The sequence below is a fragment of the Geotrypetes seraphini genome, chromosome 12 (assembly GCF_902459505.1).
Source record: "Geotrypetes seraphini chromosome 12, aGeoSer1.1, whole genome shotgun sequence".
NCBI lineage: Eukaryota > Metazoa > Chordata > Amphibia > Gymnophiona > Dermophiidae > Geotrypetes > Geotrypetes seraphini.
This window is the reverse complement of record NC_047095.1, coordinates 74,360,163-74,374,882: the sequence shown is the minus strand read 5'-3', so window position 1 is coordinate 74,374,882 and position 14,720 is coordinate 74,360,163. Positions and strand designations below refer to the sequence as shown.

At 41.9% G+C, this 14,720-nt stretch overlaps 1 protein-coding gene across 4 annotated transcripts in view; it reads left to right on the top strand.

The window, feature by feature from the left end:
- The window catches only part of ST3GAL3 (ST3 beta-galactoside alpha-2,3-sialyltransferase 3), a 314,095-nt gene extending 306,822 nt beyond the window's left edge, over positions 1 to 7,273 (top strand). For all 4 annotated transcript variants that reach the window (XM_033916726.1, XM_033916725.1, XM_033916727.1 and 1 more), the window contains one exon: positions 5,936 to 7,273. In XM_033916726.1, coding sequence (XP_033772617.1) covers positions 5,936 to 6,025 — 90 coding nt within the window. In that variant the 3' untranslated portion in view covers positions 6,026 to 7,273. The remainder of the gene's footprint in view (positions 1 to 5,935) is intronic.
- Positions 7,274 to 14,720: the final 7,447 nt, after the last annotated feature.

Here is a 14,720-nt window from a genome sequence, read left to right as displayed (position 1 = left end):
AAAACATCTGGGACATTGTGCTACCGGGATACAAACTATACCGCAGAGACAGAGTGGGTCACAAAGGTGGGGGCGTTGTCCTATATGTCAAAGAGGGAATTGAATCTACTGGAGAGAACACGCCTGAAAGTATGAATAAGTTAGAGTCTCTATGGGTCAAAATTCTGGGAGCAAATGGATTGGAAATGAAAATCGGCATCTACTATCGACCCCCAGGGCAGCCCGAAGAAATGGATGGAGAAATGATAGATGAGATCAAATGCAACTGCAAGGGAGGCAACACAGTTATCATGGGTGATTTCAACTACCCGGGTATAGACTGGAATCTAGGCACCTCCAGCTGCGGTAGGGAGACCAAGTTCCTGGATGCTCTAGGCGATTGCTTCCTGGAACAACTTGTCAAGGAAAACACAAGAGGAAATACAATTCTGGACTTAATTTTAAATGGACTACGAGGACAGGCGCAAGATGTAGAAGTAGAGGGGATGTTGGGAACCAGTGATCACAATATGATCCGCTTCGACATTGATGCAGGGGCGAAACATAGATCCAGAATGACAGCCACGGCGCTGAACTTCAGAAAAGGAAATTATGAAGCGATGAGACTCATGGTGGGAAAAAAGATCAAGAAGAGGATAAGCACTGTTAAAACGCTAGAGCAGGCATGGTCCCTTCTTAAGGACACAGTCACCGAGGCACAAAATCTAAATATACCAGGTATCAACAAGGGAACCAAGAGGAAAAAGATCAAAGACGTGGCTCACTATAGCGGTGAATGAAGCGATCAGAGACAAGAAGACTTCGTTTAAGGAATGGAAAAGGTCAAAAATGGATGAAAACTGGAAAAAGCACAAACAGCATCAACGCAAGTGCCATAAAGCAGTAAAAGGAGCCAAAAGAGACTACGAGGAAAAAATAGCCAAGGAGGCGAAAAACTTCAAGCCTTTCTTTCAATACATTAAGGGGAAACGACCCGCAAAGGAAGCGGCGGGACCGTTGGATGATAATGGAATAAAGGGAGTGCTAAAGGAGGATAAAGCCATCGCCGATAAACTGAATACATTTTTTGCATCTGTATTCACCAAAGAGGATATACACAACATACCGGAACCTGACAGGCTATACGCTAGAGGCGAAGACGGGAAACTGACAAGGTTGACAGTTAGTCTAGAAGAAGTATGCAGGTAGATTGATAGGCTTAAGAGCGACAAATCCCCAGGACTGGATGGCATCCATCCGAGGGTCATTAAAGAACTGAAAGGGACTATAGCTGAACTGCTTCAACTAATAGCCAATCTGTCGATTAGATCGGGAAGGATTCCGAAAGACTGGAAGGTGGCGAATGTTACGCCAATCTTCAAAAAAGGTTCGAGAGGAGATCCGGGAAACTACAGACCGGTGAGTCTGACTTCGGTACCGGGAAATATGATAGAGGCGCTGATAAAAGACCGCATCATTGATCACCTTGACGGACACAAACTACTGAGGACCAGTCAGCACGGCTTCAGCAAAGGACGGTCTTGCTTGACGAATTTGCTGCACTTCTTTGAGGGGGTAAACAAGCAGACAGACAAGGGAGACCCGGTCTACATTGTATATCTGGATTTTCAGAAGGCGTTCGACAAGGTTACGCACGAACGACTACTTCGAAAAATTGAGAGCCATGGAATAGAGGGTGAAATACTCAGGTGGATTAAAAACTGGCTAGCAGATAGGAAATAGAGAGTCAAAAGCGCGCGCCGAGACAACTGAGCGTAAGGCGGAAGCCTGCGCCAAAGAAAAACAGTGTTTTAAGGGGCTCCGATGGGTGTTGGTAGGGAACCCCCCTCCCCACACTTTACTAAATACAGATCGCGCCGGCGTTGTGGGGAGGTTTGGGGGGTTGTAACCCCCCACATTATACTGAAAACTTCACTTTTTCCCTATAAAACAGAGAAAAAGTAAAGTTTCCAGTATAATGAGAGGGGTTACAACCCATTAAATCCCCCACAATACCGCACAACGCTGGCGCGATCTGTATTCAGTAAAGTGGGGGGGTTCCCCACCAACACCCCCCGTCGGAGCCTCTTAAAACACTGTTTTTCTTAGGTGCGGGCTTCCGCCTTGCGCTCAGTTGTCTCGGCGCACCTTTGTCGGCGCACGCTTTTGACTATGAACCGTCCCCATGTCTTTGTAATTTTTGACTGAGTGAAAATTGATCCATTCTACTCTACTCTACCCGTTCTACTCCACTCAGGATTTTGTAGACTTCAGTCATATCTCCCCTCAGCCATCTCTTTTCCAAGCTGAAGAGCCCTAACCGTTTTAGTCTTTCCTTATACGAGAAGAGTTCCATCCCTTTTACCATCTTGGTCGCTCTTCTTTGAACCTTTTCTAGTGCCACTATATCTTTTTTGAAATAAGGAGACCAGAATTGAACGCAATACTCCAAATAAGGTCGCACCATGGAGCGATACAGGGGCATTATAACATTCTTAATCTTGTTAATCATCCCTTTTAAAATAGTTCCTAGCATCCTGTTTGTTTTTTTGGCTGCTGTCGCACATTGGGCAGAAGGTTTCATTGTATTGTGTACGATGATACCCAGACGCTTTTCTTGGGCGCTAATCTCCAAGGTGGACCCTAGCATCCGGTAACTGTGATTCAGGTTATTCTTCCCAATATGCATCACTTTGCATTTGTCCACATTAAATTTCATCTGCCATTTGGACGCCCAGTCTTCCAATTTCCTAAGGTCCGCCTGCAAGTTTTCACAATCCACATGCGTTTTAACAACTCTGAACAGTTTAGTGTCATCTGCAAATTTAATCACCTCACTCTTTGTTCCAATTTCCAGATCATTTATAAATAAGTTATTTAACACCGGCCCCAGCACAGATCCCTGTGGCACTCCACTGTTTACTCTCCTCCATTGAGAAAAATGACTATTTAACCCTACCCTCTGTTTTCTATTTGATAACAAATTCCTAATCCACAATAGTAAAGTTTACAGATATATGAGTAGATTACACAAAACGTGTAAAAGCTGTATGCTTGCCACACAGACTTTTCAATGGACATGGTTTGGGTAGGTTGAAAATTTATATAAATATACTCCCTATCTTATAATGGTGATGCATTTATATTAAAACAAATGTGATCAATGGTTTTTGCATCAGATCAGAGGGACAAACAGAATTTTTAATCACTCATTTTGGCCAGGGCTTTACATAAGTTAGTAAGAGAATAATTCTCCTTAATCCCCTGTTTTTCATTTCCACCTCCAGATTAAAAATAAAATTACAGACTGGATGGGTCATTTGGCCTTTATCTGCCATCATGTTTCTAATTACTTGGCGGCACTTATAATAATATAATGGATGAAGGCAGATAAATACCAATATGGTCCATTTGGGCTGCCTAGTGTGGGTTGCCAGGGCAGCCTGATTTTTTTTTTTAATTTATTTTTTTTGGCAGATCTGAAGTGAAAATGGCGAAAATAGTGGAGATTTCACTGCAAAAGAGTTCTGAGTGGTGATGAAATATCTTTTCCTAAAAGGGAACTTGGCCAAACAAATTTACAATGATCTGTCAGTTCCATTAGGAGATAAGTGCCCTTCCTACTCCACAGTCAAGAACTGGTTTGCTGCGTTTAGAACAGGACATTGGAGCAAGAATGTTCTGGAAGACCAACTCAAGTGACAATTCCAGGAAACGTAGATGCATTCATTCGACGATCTTGGATCTACTAAAAAGATATCCCAAGAATGAGTAGCCTATATTATTCATGAGATTTTAGACATTACAAAGCTCTCAGTCCAATGTCTCAATGCTGACCAAAAGTGTAATCAAGTGGTTGCCTCACGATCCATTTTGGACTTATTTCAGCAGGATCCTGTGGGATTTTTGAACCATCTCATAACTATGGATGAAACTTGGATATATGTATGATCCAGAACAAAAGAACAATGCAAAGAATAGAGACACAGTGGTTCCCTATATCCCAAGAAGTTCAAGATACATAAGTTATCAAGCAAGGTTTTGGCGTCTGTCTTCTGTGACAAAAATGGAAAAGGGTACAACCATCACGGCAAAGTACTACATTGCACTTCATGACAAAGTTATTTATTTATTTTTCTATACTGTTCTCCCAGGAGAGCTCAGAACGGTTTACATGAATTTATTCCCTGTCTGTCCTGGTGGGCTTCCAATCTGTCTAATGTACCTGGGGCAATGTGGGGATTAAGTGACTTGCCCAGGGTCACAGGGAGTTGAGGCTGTAGCTTCAGCCACTGTATCACATTCCAGTCTCCAAACAGTGAAGAATCTTGGTTCTTCAAGACAATGCCACTCCTCACAAGGTGACCATTACCCATCAGAAATTGGCAGACCTTCAGTTTGAAATTCTGAAATACCCGGCCTACTTCCCTTTAGACTACTACCTCTTTCCTATCCTCAAAAAACATCTCAAGGGAAGAAAGTTTTCAAGCTCTGAGGATGCCACATTTTTCTTGGATGGGTTAAAGAAGTTAGAAGGTAGGGCTAGTCTCAGTTAGGGCACTGGGTCTTTGACTAGAGGGCCGCTGCGTGAGCAGACTGCTGGGCACGATGGACCACCGGTCTGACCCAGCAGCGGCAATTCTTATGTTCTTAGAACAATTAAGTCATAACTATGTGGAGCTCAATGGTGTATATGTAGAATAAGCCATTTATTTCAATCCTGTAGCTTATTTTCTTTACAAAGCCAAGGATCTTTCGGCACCCCCTCGTAATAAACAGTTTCTGAAACTCGGGAACTCTATGCCTCTGTTTATGCACTGTTTAGGGAGGTTACTATTTGTTTTCTGTAATCAAGACTTTTCTGTATACACATGTCCAGTTCCTCCCTCCCTCAGCTTCAACATGCTCCTGGAAATGTCTTCCATCTTTGATATGAAGATGCTGTACCAGCAGTGCGGCAGGATATGTTCTGTATACTGTTTATGGTACATCTTCTTGACCACTCTCATTGTTTCTGCTGTTAATATATTTGAGCTTTCTGAATTGTGCAGTTTATTTGGATACATTTTGAGCAGCCAAAACATGACTGTGTTGAGCCCTTTTAGATTTGGAATCAGATTTTGGAACATTACCGAATCCTGCTTTTTTGTAAGCCTTGTTTTTCCCTTTCACTTTGGCTCCATGAGGTGGAGATCACCTTTCTTCTTCAGTATAGGAAACATGAACACTCTTAGGCACCATAAGAGAGGGTCATTTTCAGACAGCCAGTTGGTGTTTTGCCTCTAAAAATAATTTTACAACTGGTGAGGTGGGACACAGTGCTGGATGATATGGCAGGAAGAGGGTTTGGCTAGAAATTGCTCCTGTGTCTCATGTTGTTAAAGGGGACTTGTATACATGTATTTCAAGCATTTTCCCTCTCTGTCCTGGTGGGCTCACAATTTATCTGGAGCAATGAAGGATTAAGTGCCCATGAAAGAATGCCATTACTCTCCTTATACAAGCCAGCTCTGTGCAGACCCCCAGTAGTGAGCAAGCTGCTTCATTGTGTTTGGCACCTTGAATCATTTCTGAAATGTTGGCATCTATGCCCCCAAAATGAGTATGACTTCTGCTTCCTTTTGGTCTTTCCCGTGCTCATTCTGTTCCACATGACAAACCTCTCTTAGTCATTTGTAGCTATACAGTTTTTATTGATGTATGCTGCTTTGGTTGTTTGAAAGGATGGTTTTAAATAATATAAAAGAAATGTTTCCTTCCTTTCAATCGTGTGCTTTTCAATTAAAATGTTAAATTGGAGAATTCTGCAACTGTAGGCAAATGCCACATAAATGTCTGCTTCAGTGAATTCACAGAAAACCTTAGGTTCGTGCCCAGTGGTAGCTGACAGATCAGAATATTTGATCTTCACCCACAAATTTCTCAATCTCTCTTTCTTTCTTATTTCCTCTTCCAGTCCTGGACACACAACATTCAGAGAGAGAAGGAATTCCTGCGCAAACTGGTAAAGAGTGGCGTGATCACTGACCTCAGCCATGGGATCTGAGTGCTGACACTAGGAACGAGCAAAAACAGTCCAGCAGCTGAGCCAGAGCTGCAAGGCATTTGCACACACTTGCTGCCCGGAACCTGATGCTCTGCCGATGGCAATGGAGGACTGTGAAATCAGGATTTTGAATGAAGAAAAGAAGATGTGCCAAAATATAGCTCTTGGGGTATGCACCCTACGGGGCATGGCTCTTCAGAAAGTATTATGTAAAGAAAAGTGAACATGGAACAAAGCTTGCACACGAACGGGAAGCCCACAGGCCCTGCAAGGGCACTGGATCCCTTCCTACACTTTTCTACCCTCTACTGGAAAGATACTGTCCATCTAAGACTGATTGTGTTTATTTATCATTTATGTCGTGTGTGTTATCTACACTGGAATGCTACATAGTCCTCAGCCTTCAGTAATGCAGCAGGACCCTGAGATGGATATAATTATGGGCTAGGTTTGTCCCTGCCTTTATAGAGTATTATTAGCACTACCTCTTTGTACTTGAAAATAATATGTTTCTGCTCCCTCGCCTGCCCATCTACCTCTCTTCTGGGGATTCCTCTTCTATGCGTTATACAGGTGCATCATTATGATACATATATTACCACAGATGACCCTCACCCTTCAACACTGGAAGCTGTGCCTAGTAGACACAAAAGAGATGTCTGTACGTCTACATATAACCTGCAAAAATGGCTTTTCCCTGTTTATTCTGCAGTGTCTGCACAGCTGCTGAATACACTGCAAAAGGGACTTCTCAGACAACTTCACACTTCCACTTCACTATTAAAAATACATTGGGTTTCTTTGATGGTGTCGGCATAAAAGCAGACTTAAGATTTGTTTTCATTCAGCACACCCCTTGGACACTGTCATTGGTTTTAAACTTTAATCCTGATTTTTCTACCACACTTAGGAGACAATCATAAGATTGAAAGCAAGATACCATAACAGAGTAAGAACATAACATAAGTGTTGCCATACTGGGACAGACCAAAGGTCCATCAAGCCTAGTAGTCTGTTGGCAAGAGCCCAAGGAGTAAAACAGATTTTATGCTGCTTATCCTAGGAATAAGCAGTGGATTTCCCCAAGTCCATCTTAATAATGGCTTATGGACTTCTCTTTTTAAACCCTGCTATACTAACTGATTTCACCACATTCTCTGGCAAGGAATCCCGGTATTATCTCTGGTATGTTTTAAATGTGCTACTTAGTAGCTTCATCATATGCCCCTTAGTCCTAGTATTTTTGAAAAGAGTAAACAAGCGATTGACATCTACCCTTTCCACTCCACTCGGAACTTTATAGACCTCTATCATATCTCCCCTGAGCTGTCTCTTCTCTAGACTGAAGAGCCCTAGCCTTTCCTCATAGAAGTTATCCAATCCCTTTTATCATTTTTATCGATCTTCTCTGTACCTTTTCTAATTCTGCTATATTTTTTTTTTGAGATGCAGCAACCAGAACTGCACACAGTATTCAAGGTGCACCCATACCATAGAGCCATCCAAGGGCATTATAACATTTTCATTTTTGTTTTCCATTCCTTTCCTGATAATCCCTAACATTCTATTTGCTTTCTTAGCAGCCGTTGCATATTGAGCTGAGGCTTTGAGCGTATTCTCAACAATGACACCTAGATCCTTTTCCTGGGCAGTGACTCCTAACACAGAACCCAGCATCACATAGCTATAGCTCGGGTTCCTCTTTCCCACATGCATCTAATCTAATCTAATCTTTGGTTTATATACCAGGTCATCTCCCAGTGGAGCTCGACTCAGTTCACTTTACACTTGCTCACATTAAACATCATCTGCCATTTTGACGCCCACTCTTCCAGTCTCACAAGGTCCACTTGCAATTTGATTTAACAAATTTAAACAACTTTGTGTCATCAGCAAATTTAATTATCTCACTAGTTATTCCCATTTCTAGATCATTGATAAATATGTTAAGAAGCAGTGATTCCAGCAGAGACCCCTGGGGAATTCACTAGCTACTCTATCAAAAAAAAAAAAATGCAGAGAGAGTAGGTTCCTTTTGATACAATTCCACAATATAAACCTGCTCTTTTCTTTTAACACTAAATGATTGAGTTTAAACAAGGAGGAAAAAAGCCTCAGATCCCCGTCCTCAGTCAGAATAAATCTTGCTGAAGGGACTAGAAAGGGTAGATACCTCACCGGCTTCTAAAAAACCTCCTTGTGCTGTGTGTGTTATACATTTTAAATCTCTCAACTGATGATGGTTAGACACAGGCTTTAAATAAGGCACAGTTACATTACAATAGTAATTTCTATTCTGCCATTACCTTGCAGTTCAAGGCGGATTACATACAATTGTCAAGATATTAGGAGATACATAAGGAGTGGTTTGAACATTTTTGATTTCCTGAGAAGTAGATTGTAACGTAGGTGATGCTTGGGAGGATCTGTTTTTGTTATATAGGTTTTATGTGTTTTTTGAAGAGTAGGGTTTTTGTTTCTTTTTTGAAGGTTTTGTAGTCTGTGTTCAAAAATAGCAGATCGGTGAACTGTCTGTCCAGTTTTGCTGCTCTGTTGGCCAGTAGGTTGTCATACATTTTTTTTCGTTTGACATTTTTGGTTGACAGGTGTATGAATGGTGTGTGGGTTCTCTTGTGTCTGGTTGAGGTGGATTGAGTTAGTCGGTTGTTCCAGTAGGTCGGGCTGTCTCCGTTTATGGCTTTAAATAGTAGGCAGTGGAATTTGAAGTGTACTCTTGCTTGTATAGGGAGCCAATGAGAGTCGTGGTATGCCTCTGTGATGTGGTCGTATTTTTTCAGCGAGTAGATGAGTCTTAAGGCTGTGTTTTGTATTGTTTCTAGTTGTTTTATCATGGTTGCTGGGCAGGGAAGATATAGTATGTTGCAATAGTCTATTATGCCTAGAATGAGTTTGAATTGTTTTCTGTCGAAGAATTTTCGAACTTGCCTTAGGTTTCTCATAGTTGCGAATAATGTTTTTCTTATTTTGTTGATTTGTGGTTGCATGGTGCAGCCTCTGTCAATCAGTATTCCAAGGAGTTTTAGCTTGGGTTGAATGGGGTATGAGACTGAATTAATGACTAGGTTTGTTACGGTTGGGGTTTTGCTGTTTTCTAGGAGGATGAAGTTTTATCAGGGCTAAGTTTTAGTTTGTGTTCTGTCATTCATGTAGCTACTGTTTCAAGTGTTTTGTGTATTTTGCCTATCATGGTCGGTTGAAGGGGAGGAGAATGGTGATGTCATCTGAATAGCTGTAGAAGGTTAGGCTTTGTTTGTATAGGTAGGAGCTGAGGGAAGCAATGTATAGGTTGAAGAATGTGGGGGATAACGGTGATCCTTGGGGTACTCCGCAGGGGTTAGACCATGGTTCTGATTGTTCTTTTTTGTTTTAACTCTGTATGTTCTGGATTGTAGGAAGCCTTTCAACCATGATAGTACCTTGCCTGAGATTCCTATAGAGTCTAATGTTTGTAGAAGGATGTCGTGGTCTACCAGGTCGAAGGCTGCTGAGAGGTCTAGTTGTATGACCATCATTTTCTTTCCTGTACTGAGGTGTTGTCTAGCGGTGTCCATGAGTGTTCCTAGCAGGATCTCCATGCTGTAGTTGGTTCTGAAACCAGATTGTGTGGGGTGAAGTATGTTGTGGTTTTCTAGGTATGAGGTTAGGTCTTTGGCTACGAGGCCTTCCATTAGTTTGACATAAAGTGGGATTGAGGCTATGGGTCTGTAGTTGGATGGTTGGTCCGTTGTTCTTTTGGGGTCTTTTAGGATTGGAGTTATGATTTTGCTGAGGTCTTGTGGAAAAAGGCCATCTGTGAATAAAGTTTGAATCCATTGTAGGAGTAAGGTACTGGAAGTTTTCAGTAGGTATGGGGGGCAGTTGTTAAGGTCACATGCTGCGTGGCTGTATTTATTATATAGTTTGTTGAAGTCTTTGTATGGGTGAGAAGTGAGACCAGGTTCTGTCTGCTGAAACTGATTCTTTCTCGGGGGGGGGTTGGTATCTCTTCTAGGTGCGCAGGTATCCCATTAAACGAGGCTCTGATATCTGCAATCTTGTTTTTGAAGAATGTGGCTAAGAGGGAGGCTGAGGGGGTGGGGGAGAGTTGCTATTGGTCAGATAGGGTGTGGTGTTTGTGAGTTCTTTTAGTAACTGGAACAACTTTTTTGTGTCTTGGGATACTTCTTCTATTTGCTTTGAGTAGTATGTCTTTCTTTTTTCTTTCAGTTGTTGTTTGTATTTTTTGTTCAGTATTCTCCATGCTGTTTTTGTGGATTCTTGGCTGCTTTTTCTCCATTTTGTTTCTAGTTGTCTGCATTGCCTTTTGAGTAGGTGTAGTTCGTTGTCGAACCATTTGTCTGATTTTCTATGGATTCTTGTTTTGGGTTCTAGGACTAGTTCATCTAGGGTTGTTGTACTTAGATGGCTCCATTGTGAGATGAAGTCTTTGGGATTGTAGTCTTGGATTTTGGTGTCTGCTTTTGTCCAGAATATGGTGAGGTCAATGTATTTATGTGAGTTGTAAGTTATTTTTTGAGAGGTTGGTGTGCTTTGTTATTGGTCCAGTTGATTTCGAAGGAGTAAAGTATAGTGGTCTGACCAGAGGGAACGGTACCAATTTCCGTTTGCTGGTTGGATTTCTGGTCATGTGGGTTGTTGGGTCATGTATGCTGCAATGTTGAGTTGGTGTCCTTTTTCATGTGTGTTTTGAGGGTTTAGTATTTTGTATGTTAAGGCCTCGAGGTATGAGAGTAACATTTCTACTTGTTTGCAGGATTGGTTTTCGAGGTGAAGGTTGAGGTCTCCTAGGATTAAGTTGTAGGTTGTCATTAGTGAGTTTCGGTATATAAAATCCTCAAATTATGGTTTTGCTGTGTTCCAGTTTCCTGGTGTTATGTAACAGAGCATGTATGTTAGTGTTCTTTTGAGTGATATGCTTGAAAGTTGACAGGCTATTAAATCCATGTATGGGGTGGTTGTTTTGTCTTGTATTTTTAGGTTTATGGTGTTTCTGGCTATGATGGCAATTCCCCCTCCTCTTTTATTTTCTCTACAGACCGTTGTTATCTTGTGGCTCTTTGGACAGACTTCCGTTATTCTGGGGTCAGAGTCTGAAGTAAGCCAGGTTTCTGTGAGGAAAAGGAAGTCTAGGTTTTCTTCTTCTATCCAGTTTTTGATGTGTTCTGTCTTGGGGCCTATGGCACATGTGAGAGTGGTGTGGTCTATTGGTGTGTTGTGATTTGTTTTTGGGTAGATGAGTGATTTTTAGTGTGGTTGTGTTTTGGTCTTGTAAGGATTTGTTGGTCTTGTTCTTGTTGTTTGTGAGGCGGGCTGGTAAGTGTATGTCTGATAGATTGGGTTTCTGTCTATTATGAGTCACTTGATTGTGTGGGTGGTTCCCTTGGAGTTTGTTATAGTTGGTATAGGGGAGATGTTGTTTGCTGTTGCTTCCCGGTTGGTCAGTAGCAGGGTAATCAGTAGGATAGCTTGTGGGTATTTTCGTACTGTAGTTATCATTGTGGTGCTGAATGTGGTGGAGGGTGGTGGGGAAGATCTTTCCTTCTTGGCATGTTGAAAGTTGTTTGTTTCTTCAGGGTCTGAGGAGGGAGCGGGTGTTCTGAGTCGTTGTATATGGGTAGAATTGGATTATAGCTTAACAAGGGTCGGATTGGCAGTTTGAGAGGGTATTGGTTTGGTTGCTTTGCAAAGGTGCTACACGCCGTTAGGCACTGTTTTATCTGGCTCAGCGACTAGCAGCGTTGGGGAGGGGTGGAGTGCTCTCCCACTCCCGGGTCCCGCAGCTCTTCAGTCCGTCGAGGAGGTGAGGTGGTAAAGTGAAGTAATTCATCAGTAGTGAACAACATTAGGCTGAGGCTGAACCCGGGAGTTCTCTATAGTCCAAATGTCAAGCTGCCATACAAGATCTGTCTAAGGTGTCCTGAGTGCCTTCCTCCTTACACAGTTCTTGTATGGCAGCAAGATTTATTCTGACTGAGGCTTTTTTCCTCCTTGTTTAAACTGTAAAAGTCAAGGTATTGGACTTGAAATTACCAATCATTTAGTGTTAGAAGAAAAGTGCAGGTATATATTGTGGAACCCCACTATCGACCCTTTTCCATTCAGAATATTGACCATTTAATCCTTTAACCAGGACTTTTATGACTTTCTAATTCCACAGATACATAACTAACAATAGCTCTGCAAGTTCATTTTTCAGTTCTATCAGTACTCTGGAATGTAAGTTATGCAGTCCAGGCAAACTGCTATTCTTTAATTTGTCAAATTGCTCCATTACATCTTCTAGGTTTACAGAGATTTATTTCAGTTTCTCTGACTCATCAGCATTGAATACCATTTCTGGAACAGGTATCTCCCCCACATCTTTCTCGGTGAAGAATAAAACAAAGAATTCATTTAGTCTCTCTGCTATGGCCTTGTCTTCCCTTAGTGCCCCTTTTATCCCTGGCTGCTGTGAGTTTTTATGGTCTTGTGAGACTGCCGTTGGAACTTGCAGCAGACATTTTTGATTGTGGCTCTTCATGGGGCAGGAGCATAGGAAGATTTCTCCTGCCCCACTTCAGCGCTAGACCACCAGGACTTTAAGATCTAGAGCAGTGGTCTCAAACTCAAACCCTTTGCATGGCCACATTTTGAATTTGTAGGTACTTGGAGCAGAAAACCTGAAGTCATAATGCCACTGTACAGATCCATGGTGAGACCTCATCTCGAATATTGTGTTCAATTCTGGAGACCACACTACCGAAAAGATGTGTTGAGAATTGAGTCGGTTCAGCAAATGGCTACCAAGATGGTCTTGGGGCTCAAGGATCTCATATATGAAGAAAGGTTAAAAAAACTGCGGATGTACTCACTAGAGGAGCGAAGAGAGAGAGGGGACATGATTGAGACCTTTAAGTATATTACTGGGCGTATAGAGGTGAAAGATGATATCTTCAGTCTTACAGGGCCCTCGGTAACCAGAGGACACTCGCTGAAAATCAGGGGAGGGAAATTTCGGGGTGATGCTAGGAAGTACTTCTTCACCGAAAGGGTGGTCGATCATTGGAACGAGCTGCCTCAGCGGGTGATTGAGGCCAGCAGCGTATTAGATTTCAAGAAAAAATGGGATATTCATGTGGGATCTCTAGGAGAGTAAGAATCAGGGAGTGAATCATTGGTATGGGCAGACTCGATGGGCTATGGCCCTTTTCTGCCGTCAATTTCTATGTTTCTATGTTTTGGAGGGCCTCAGAAAAAATAGTTAATGGCTTTTTAAAGAAATGACAATTTTGCATGACGTAAAAACTCTTTATAGTTTAAAAAATCTTTCCTTTTGGCTAAGTCTTAATAATAATATTGTAATTTATAGCTAAAGTGACATGATCAAGAAACTGTTTTATTTTACTTTTGTGATTATGATAAACATACCGAGGGCCTCAAAATAGTACCTGGGCGGGCCGCATGTGGCCCCTGGGCCACGAGTTTGTGGGGTGGTTTAGAGTTGGACAGATGTGGGAAGGATCGCTCCAGTCCTGGCTCACCACTGGATCACCAGGACTTAAGTCAGGCCCAAGGGACGCCTGCAACAGGTCCAGGCAGAGGGGAGGGGAGCACAGACCAGAGGACTTGCATATGAATCGAGACCTCCATTCTTGGGCCATTTTTTTGACCCCCAAAATCTTGGTTTATATTCAAGTATATACACTATTTTCAGTCGGATCCTCCTTCCGCTTTCTGAAGGATTCTCGTTAACCACGCCGGCTGACGTTTTGTCTTCCTTCCTTTTTAATACATGGAATATATCTAGTCTGGGCTTCCAGGATGGTATTTTTAAATAACATCCATGCCTGATGTACTATATATTTTTGACCTTGGCAGCTGCACCTTTAAGTTTCTTTTTTAAACTTAAGTGCTGTTGTATTGGATTCCCTGTGTAAACTTATTCCAGGGATTATATCAAATCGAATCATGTTATGATCACTGTTATCAAGTGGCCCCAGCACCATTACCTCCCTCACCAATTCATGCACTCCACTAAGAACTAGATCCTGATCCAGCTACTCCATAAAGCAGTCCTTGATTTCATGAAGGAATTTTATCTCCCCAATCACCCGTTATTATTGTGTTACCCAGTTAGTTAGCTTCTCTAATTCCTGATAATATTTCAGCATCAGACAGTAGTACACTCCTATCACTATCCTTTTCCCCTTTACACATGGAATTTCTATCCACAGGGGTTTCAAGGTGTATTTTGGTTGCTATAGAAAGTTTAGTCTATTTGTTTCAAGGTCCTCTTTAATTTATAATGCTATGCCTTCACGCTATCACTGTGATATAATATGTGATGTCCCGTTGGTTATCTTCCTTCCACCAGGTCTTTCCTGTCTTATTTCTTACATTTCAAGGTATTTCTGACACTGAGGGGGAAATTCTGTAAATGGCATCTAAGAAGTTAGGCACCTATTACAGAGTCGTGCCTGACTGAATCCTAAGGTGCCAGGGTTTAAAGGCCTCCATTATAGGTGTCTATGTCCTTTCAAGAATCACAGCTGCTGGTACCTAAGTCCTTCTCCACCTTCTTTGGAGTTAGGTGCCTTCCTTTTGTAGAAATGTTCCTAAGAAGAGAGGCACATATCGCCCAGTTAGTTTTTATTTTGTTTCAAGTATGAGCTTGTTTACTAATTGAGTTAGGTTC